The sequence below is a fragment of the Monoraphidium neglectum genome (genome assembly GCF_000611645.1).
Source record: "Monoraphidium neglectum strain SAG 48.87 unplaced genomic scaffold scaffold00764, whole genome shotgun sequence".
Lineage (NCBI taxonomy): Eukaryota > Viridiplantae > Chlorophyta > Chlorophyceae > Sphaeropleales > Selenastraceae > Monoraphidium > Monoraphidium neglectum.
Window position 1 is genome coordinate 1 of NW_014012864.1, and position 7,500 is coordinate 7,500.

At 64.9% G+C, this 7,500-nt stretch overlaps 2 protein-coding genes across 2 annotated transcripts; both read left to right on the plus strand.

The window, feature by feature from the left end:
* Nucleotides 1-452: 452 nt before the first annotated feature.
* On the plus strand, nucleotides 453-5,066 carry MNEG_5207 (Histone acetyltransferase type B catalytic subunit; the record flags this gene model as incomplete). Its single annotated transcript, XM_014046315.1, has 11 exons — nucleotides 453-553; nucleotides 850-1,011; nucleotides 1,225-1,495; nucleotides 1,755-1,863; nucleotides 2,135-2,217; nucleotides 2,666-2,764; nucleotides 2,890-3,108; nucleotides 3,261-3,350; nucleotides 3,673-4,029; nucleotides 4,445-4,633; nucleotides 4,887-5,066. The coding sequence occupies 11 exons, from the start codon at nucleotides 453-455 to the stop codon at nucleotides 5,064-5,066; spliced, it is 1,860 nt and encodes a 619-aa protein (XP_013901769.1).
* A 621-nt stretch (nucleotides 5,067-5,687) lies between these two features.
* Nucleotides 5,688-6,668, plus strand: MNEG_5208 (hypothetical protein; the record flags this gene model as incomplete). Its single annotated transcript, XM_014046316.1, has 3 exons — nucleotides 5,688-5,835; nucleotides 5,987-6,128; nucleotides 6,404-6,668. 3 exons carry the CDS (start codon nucleotides 5,688-5,690, stop codon nucleotides 6,666-6,668), a joined length of 555 nt encoding a protein of 184 aa, XP_013901770.1.
* Nucleotides 6,669-7,500: the final 832 nt, after the last annotated feature.

Genomic DNA, 7,500 nt, shown 5'->3' on the forward strand with positions numbered 1-7,500 from the left:
GGGGTATCAGGAAGGGCCTGCCGAGCTCTCTGGCTGCTGTAGCGAGGCCGGCATCGCCAAGCACCGCATGTATGGCGCAGTCAAGTGAGGAGAGAGCTGCTGGACAATGTTGCACGCACTGCTTCTGGGCATATGAGTGAAATTGAGGAATGCGCGGGCTTTTCCGCCACTGAAACGTATGCGTGCTGCACCGCACCGCGACTGTAGAGACAATACGGGTAGATTCTGTATTGATCGCTTTGCAGTTTCGCCGTCGTGATCCAGATCTGGCTCCAACAGCGTTGCGAGCTGGATCAACTAACGCGAAACAATCGACGGCAAAACTCACCTTCAGCAACATTGTAAGCGCACGGCGGCCAGCGGAGCATCCACCTCGAGTTGGAAGCAGCGACAGCAAGCGCAGCGGGCAGAGAGGGGCGCTCGGCAAAGCGTAGCAAGCAGCGATCTGCGCCATGGCGGCAGACACGGAGCCGCCCTCCAAGAAGGTCAAGTTCAGCCCAAAGGTGCAGGTGCAGGAGCTCTATAAGTGCACCGCCAATGACGCCTTCACATGGTGGGCGGATGCACTTGCCCAATGCGGCCTGCGGACCAGGGGTGCACCGCCCTCCCCATCCCACCAAAACCCGGCAGCCCACTGCTCTCGGCTGATCAAGGCGCCACTAAGCGCTCTGGCAGGTAACGCTGATTTGCAACCAGCAGCCGCGGGGCCACATCAGGTAGCGGCGGCATGCACGAGCGGCGGCCTGCCCCACTCCTCCATCCCGCCTGCCGCCCCCACGCAAAGCGTCACCGGAAGCGCGGTGCCCCGCGAAACCCGTTCCCCCCTCACACACGCACCCAAAACACCAGGCACTTGATCGACGCCTCGAAGCTGGACCAGGAGCTGTCGTCTGGCGGCCACATGTTCAAATGCGAGTACTACAACCAGCCCTTTGGGGAGAACGAGGAGATCACCGGATACAAGGGGCTGGCTGTGGACGTGTGGGTCGACGGCGGCAGCTTCCACACATGGTGAGGGCCCCTGCGCGCATGCGGCGCGCACGCCGCGCCGCGCCGCGCGGCTGAAGTTAAAGGCGCGGCCCCTGTGCGCGCAGCAGCGGCGCCAGGCAGAAATGGGCGATGCTCGGCGCCATTCCTGTCCGGCGGACTGACGTCCCCCTTCAAGAGTGATGTATGAAATATTGTCAAGGCCGTTTACACTCTCTGTTCTGCATGTTCCACCAGGGTGGACATCCGTTATGAGGCCAAACGCCCCAAGGCCACAGACATTCACGCAGCCCTGGCCGAATGGTTCCCCGCCGGCTACAGCCGCACCCGCCCTGAGTTCGAAAAGGCGATCGCCGCGGCCGCCACCAGCGCCGGCGAGGAAGCTGCGGGGAAGCTGCCGTGGGGCGAGCTGGGGCGGCGGGTGGCAGACATGAAGCTGGAGGTGGAGGGGGAGCCGAGGCTGGAGTTGCGGCATGTGAAGCTGGCTGAGGCGCCGCAGTGGGCCAAGGTGAGTGGGCTGGGTGCGGGTCGCAGTCATCTCAACTGTGGTTTGTGTGAGGGCAAGGGATGGTCTTTTGGAGGCGCGGCTGTGCTTTCGTGCTTGCGCGCATGCGTGTAAGTGCAAGCGTGCCTGTGCGTGCGTGCCTGCTGCAATCACGCGTTTGGATGCGCTGCTGCGACGTGCTGCCCTGCCCCCCCAACCGCCGAGCCCGCCTGGCGACCCGGCCCTGCCCCTGCCGACGCCGCCGCCGCGCGCACCGCCGCAGGACCTGCATGGCCGCCTGGAGCCGCTGCTGATATTCACAGTGGACGGGGCCAGCTTCATAGACCCGGAGGACGCGCGTTGGGAGCTCGTGGCTGCCGTGATGGACGATGGTGGGTGATCTGATCTGTTATGATCTGACTTGATCGTGGGCGCACGCCGCAGGGGTCGGCGTGCCGTAGAGCGGGGGCGGCGAGGCGAGCTGGTGTTGCTGGAGCAGCCAGGGGCGCGGCTGCGGCCGCGAGCAGATGCGCTGCCGCGGAGTGCATCGCACAGGCCGTTGTTGCTAAACCTGGGCCTGCTGCCCGCTCCCTGCATCTGCCGCTTGGCGAAAATGCCCAGCCCTCTCGCCCCTCGCGGGGCCAACCGACCGCGCCCCGGCAGGTTCCAGGCAGCTTCTGGTCGGCTTCATGACGGTTTACAACTTCTACGCGTGGCCGACCACGTCGCGGCCCCGCGTTGCGCAGGTGCGGCGCCCGGGCCACGCATCGCCCGCTGCGTGCTTAATTCCAATAACACCCCTTGCTTCCTGCGAGCCGGTTGGCATTTCCAACCGTCAAGTGGGAGCCGATCGTAGTCTTGTCCAGCACGGAACACAGCCATCCACCTGAGGCATCAATTCAGCCGTCCGTCCGCCCGGGATGAGAGATCTAGGGTGCAGGGTCCAAGGGTTTCGTCCCGGAGATCACACAACCTGTCTGGGACAGGCGGGTTGTCAGTTGCATCCTCATTCTGACCTCGACACCTCAACACCGCGACCCCCCACCCCGCCTCCTGGCCCCACACCACACACATGCACACAAGCACGCAAGCACGAATGCACGCGCGCGCACACACACACACACACACACACACACACACACACACACACACACACACACACACGCATACACGTGCCCGCGCCCTCGCGCGCAGGTGCTGGTGCTGCCGCCCTACCAGGGTGTCGGCGTGGGCAAGGCGCTAGTCAAGGCCGCGTACGCCCTGGCTGCAGAGAGGGGCGCCAGCGACCTCGTGGTGAGCTGCTGCCCGGCAGTTAATTGTGTATATGTGTGTGTTTCGTGTGTTTTTAGGGCCGGCGCCCCCCTCCTCAGACATTGCAAGCGCGCCTGCTCTTGCTTGGGCATCAACGTCGCGCTCAGCTGGGCGCCGCCCGCGCCCTCGCGACGGATGGACGAAAAAGCAGCCACCCGGGCAAGGCCGCTGCCCCGCGGGGCGCGCCGGCGCCGGTGCCGCGCTGCCGCAGCCGCGCCAGCGTCGGCGCCGGCGGCGGAGCGCGCGGCAGGCTGCAGGGGCGGCTGCAGGGGCGAGGCCTGGGAGCCCTCGCGTCCCGCCGACACCACGCAGGGACCCGCAGCGCGGTGCCTGCACGCAGTCACAGGCACAGATGTCGGCGACCCCTCAACATCGCCTTCTCCCACCGCACCGCTGCCCTCCACTTGGCCCCCGATGATGTCACCGCTCACCCGCCGCCCCGCTCCCGCGCCGGCGCGGCCCTGCGGGAACCACCCAGTTTGAGGACCCCTCCCCCGAGCTGCAGCGGACGCGGGAGAAGCTGGAGGTGGAGATGCTGCTGAGTCAGGTGGCTGGCCACGCGGGGGGCGTGGGGTTGTGCGGAGAGGGGGGTGCCTGGCCCCTTGAATCGTACGACCTTGCAGCTGTGTGGCCCGCTTGAAGCCCAAACGGGGGTCCCCACATACGGCAGCCCATAGAAATAGAGACGGCCGCCACAGCGCAGCCCGCACAGCCTAGCGGAGGCCGACGGCGGCAAGCGATCGCATGCTTTCTGTGCAAACTCGTGTGGATTTGGGGGTTGGGGCGGGCACGCGGCGGCCCCAGCATTGACAGCCGGGGTGTAGTGCAGCGTCCTGGCGTCACTTAACGCCCCGCATCGCTGCGTGCGACCCATCCCCTGCCCCCCGCAGGACTGGGTGGTGTCCGCGATACAAACCGCGGTCGACGCGGCCGCGGCCGCGGCGTCAGCCGCAGACCACCCCAGCGGCGGCGCCGACGCAGCGGCAGCGGGCGCGCCCGCGCCCGACGCGGCGGCCGGCCCCAACCCCCTGGCCTTGCCGGCGGAGCTCGGGGCGCGCATTACCAGCGAGTTGAAGATCCACCACCACCACCTGGGCAGCTGCTGGGAAGCCGCCGTGTACGCGCACCCGGCGCTGAGGGGGCGGCCCGAGGCGGCCGCCGCGCTGCAGGGGTTGGTGCGGCGTCGGCTGCAGGAAGCACACGCGCAGACGGTGGACGACAAAACCGCTGGCAAGAAGATAGTAGAGGTGAGCGCGCGCGCACATGCGCACGTGTGTGGGGGGTGGGGCGCCTGCACGCTTGTATGCTTCGTGTGAAGATATGTGTAAACGAGCACATGACGTCATCCTCGCGCAGACGCGAGCGGATGCAAAGCGGATTCGCATGTGTACCTGCATCCCCCTTCGTGTGGTTTCGTGTGCGCAATGGCATTGAAACTTTGCCAAAGAGCAAGGACAGAGAGCGTTGTGCGCGCGGCTAGGGTTGGATTCGCACGCGCGTCGACGCTCCCGCGCGCTCGCCCGGACGGCCGACGCCGACTCTGAGCCGCGCCCCTGCATGCGCCTTGCCTGCCGAGGGACGCGCCTCGCAGCGCCCCCGAGCCGCCGGCGGTCCCAAATACCGCCCCGGCGTCCTCGGCCGCCCTTGTTTCTTGTGCTGCAGGTGGCCAATAAGAACAGGGAGGACGATCTGGATTTCTTCATGTGGCGCCCGCGCGGCGGCAAGCGCGGGGGCGACCAAGAGCCCGAGGCGCCGGCCACCCCCGCGGGCGGCGGCGGCGACGCGGCGGACGGCGCCGCGGGGCCGTCAGGGGAGGGCGTCGTAAACGTGGGGCGGCACAGCATCACGCAGGTCGGTGGTGGGCCGGGTTGATATGCCATCGTCTGCTGGGCGGCAGTTCGCGCCAGCAGGCTGCGGCGGGGGTTTGCACCCAGAGCATGCGCGGCGCCGGCAAGCCGCGGCGGATGCCGCCCCTCCCGCCGCTTTTGTGCGCGTAGACACGAATCAATGATCAGGCACATATTCTAAACTACATATATTGACAGTGGTTGCCTCATTGTGCATGCTGATTTATCACTGCTGCCCTCCGATCTCCGCGCGCCAGGTCAGCGCGGAGGAGTGGGAGGAGAAGCTGCAGGGCCTGCTGGCCGAGCGCCTGGCGCAGCTGGAGGAGCTGCGGCGGCGGCTGGCTGGAGAGCCGGGGGCGGACGAGGGGGGCGGGGGCGGCGGGGATTCAGGAGAGGGATCAGAGGAGGGGGAGGAGGAGGACGAGGGTTCAGAGTGATGGGTGCGACATGTATTCTGAGGTGCTAGCACTGTGCTGCCGCAAGGGCTCTGCTTCGCAACTTGAGTTTGTACTGGATGTGTGCGTCGACCTGGGATCATGTTATGTATGGTGATCGCATGTTATTGCACTTGGACTCTGGGGCGAGGGCGACAGGGACGGTGCAGGGGCTTGCCGGGCTGGGCATCAGTGCTATCAGCGGCGGCGATGTCATCAGGACAAGGTTGCTGCGGGGGTTGGCACGTGCCGCGATGGGCGCGAAAATCATCACGACACTTCTTCATCGCACAAAGTCTTGCTGGTATGCTGCGAGTTTACGCTTCCTTCATCTGCTGTAGTGCACACTAGACCAGCGTGGGCCAGTGCTGAAGTTCTTCCATCACTCGTGATTCCAGCGGGTGACGAGCGACAGTTGATGCTCTTCTCAAATATACTTCCAGCGTCACCGGCCTGCTCTGCCTCCTGTACGATGTACTGACGTCTCGTAACTCGAGTGACTCTGGCGGTGCATCCGAATGTGCAGCCCCTCAGTACACGCAATCCACATCGCAACCATCAATTCATTGTCAGGAATTAGAATAACAACGCCGAATCAGCCGTCACTTCAACCAGTCCTGCGCCATGGGCACTACTCGCCGCGCCGCACTGCCCCTCGCCACTGCTCTGCTGCTGGCGGTGCTGGCGGCCTGCTCCACCCCCATCACAGTCGCACAGCCTGCAGCAGTCTGCAGTAGCCCACTGGGAACATTCCCCTACAGGCTGGGCGACGGTGCGGCATGGGGACGCGCGCGGGGCGCCCTGGCGTGCGCGGCGACGGGGCAACAAGAGCAGCACTGCCAGCGGGGACAGCAGGCACTGCCATGGGGACCACGGTTGCGCTCACCCGCCGCGCGGCCCCACTTTCACTGTCGCGGCCGCAGGCCCCTCCAACCACGCCAAGCGCCTCAACAGCAAGAAGTGGCAGGACAACAACAGCGTCGACTTCCTGGCGCCGCCGGGCACGCCGGTGTATGCGTTGGTGGATGGCACAGTCTGCGACCCCGCGAAGGACTCTAAATGCGTGTGAGCAGGGGGCAAACATCACGTGCCCAAAAGGAGGGGTGCTGTCTAGGGGCGCCTCACTGGGCCCAGCCCCAGGGGTGAGAGGTCGTGCGTGCCCGGCGGCGCGCACGGCGGCGCGCCCGCGTCGTCGTGTCGACCCAGGCGCTTCCTGGCGGCTTGTATCGCTTCGGCTGCGCGCGCCGGCCCCGCGTTGTTTCCTCAAGCCTTCAGCCGCCCTGACCTGCAAACCCTCCCCCTGCCGCCTGCCATCCATTGTTTTTCGTTCGCTCGTGCAGGATAGGCAAGACCCCGCAGGAGCTGAAGGACAAGTTCTCCCTCAACAGCTTCTACCTGAACGGCGCGGACGGCAAGCAGTACTACTACACCCACCTCCAGTCAATCGCGGTCAAAGCCGGTCAAAAGGTCAAGCGCGGCGAGCTCGTCGCATACGTGGGCGCCTACAACGGCAAGAACGCCCACCTGCACTTTTCGGTCGACAGCGGGAACGTGTGCTCTGTGCTGACAGCGTGCGTCCCAGCGGACAGCCGCAGGTGTGTGTGAGCGCGGCCCAGCGGCCGGTGCTGGTGCTATGCACGGACGGCGGTTCCCCTGTGGGGCCCAAAACGGTCTGTTTTCTTACGGGGCCTTGACAAACTATCTGTATCAGTGGACATCGTGGGGTCTTGGCTGTCAGACTTTGGGTGCATTTGTAGGTGTCGTCGCTGTGTCGGCTGTTGATCTTCTCGAATCACGTACTGGAGCACTGGACCACTTGTAAACTGTCACTTGATCTACAATGCATGCAACTGGCAGGATTAACTCATATGCAATAGAAGTATACCTCCACTACCTTGGAGTCGTAGTCGGCCGTCACCGTCTCACAGGCGTGAAGTGGCAGGTGTGCGGCAAGCGAGTGGGGTATCCCTGCCCACACCCCTTCCACCAGGACTCGTACCGCAAATCACCTGAGCGTGACGGCGAGTCGATCATGCAAAATAGTAACGCTGTGTTTGCGGCAAGGGGCTGCAGGCCGCACATTGATTCACGCCAGTGCGCAAGGGTGTGTGCCGCTTGGATGCACCAACACCCAGGTGCCGACAACGCCCAGCAACTGCATACCGGTGTACCAGAAGGGACATCCACCGCTAAATGCTCAATCAGCCGTGTGTTTTGCACTGAGCCGTAATGCTTGGCGCCTTCGTTGGACCTTCGAACTTGATATCTGTCCGAAGACGGAGTATCACGGTAGTTCTCTTCATCCGCACTGGCGAAGGACGACTCGTGAACTATAATCCAACTTTTGTCAAGGCGCGCAAGGGCTTCCACAGCCATGCCTCGGCCCGCAGCACATGCACGGGCGAGGGGCAGCGTTGTCGACCCGTGTAGCGGGAGC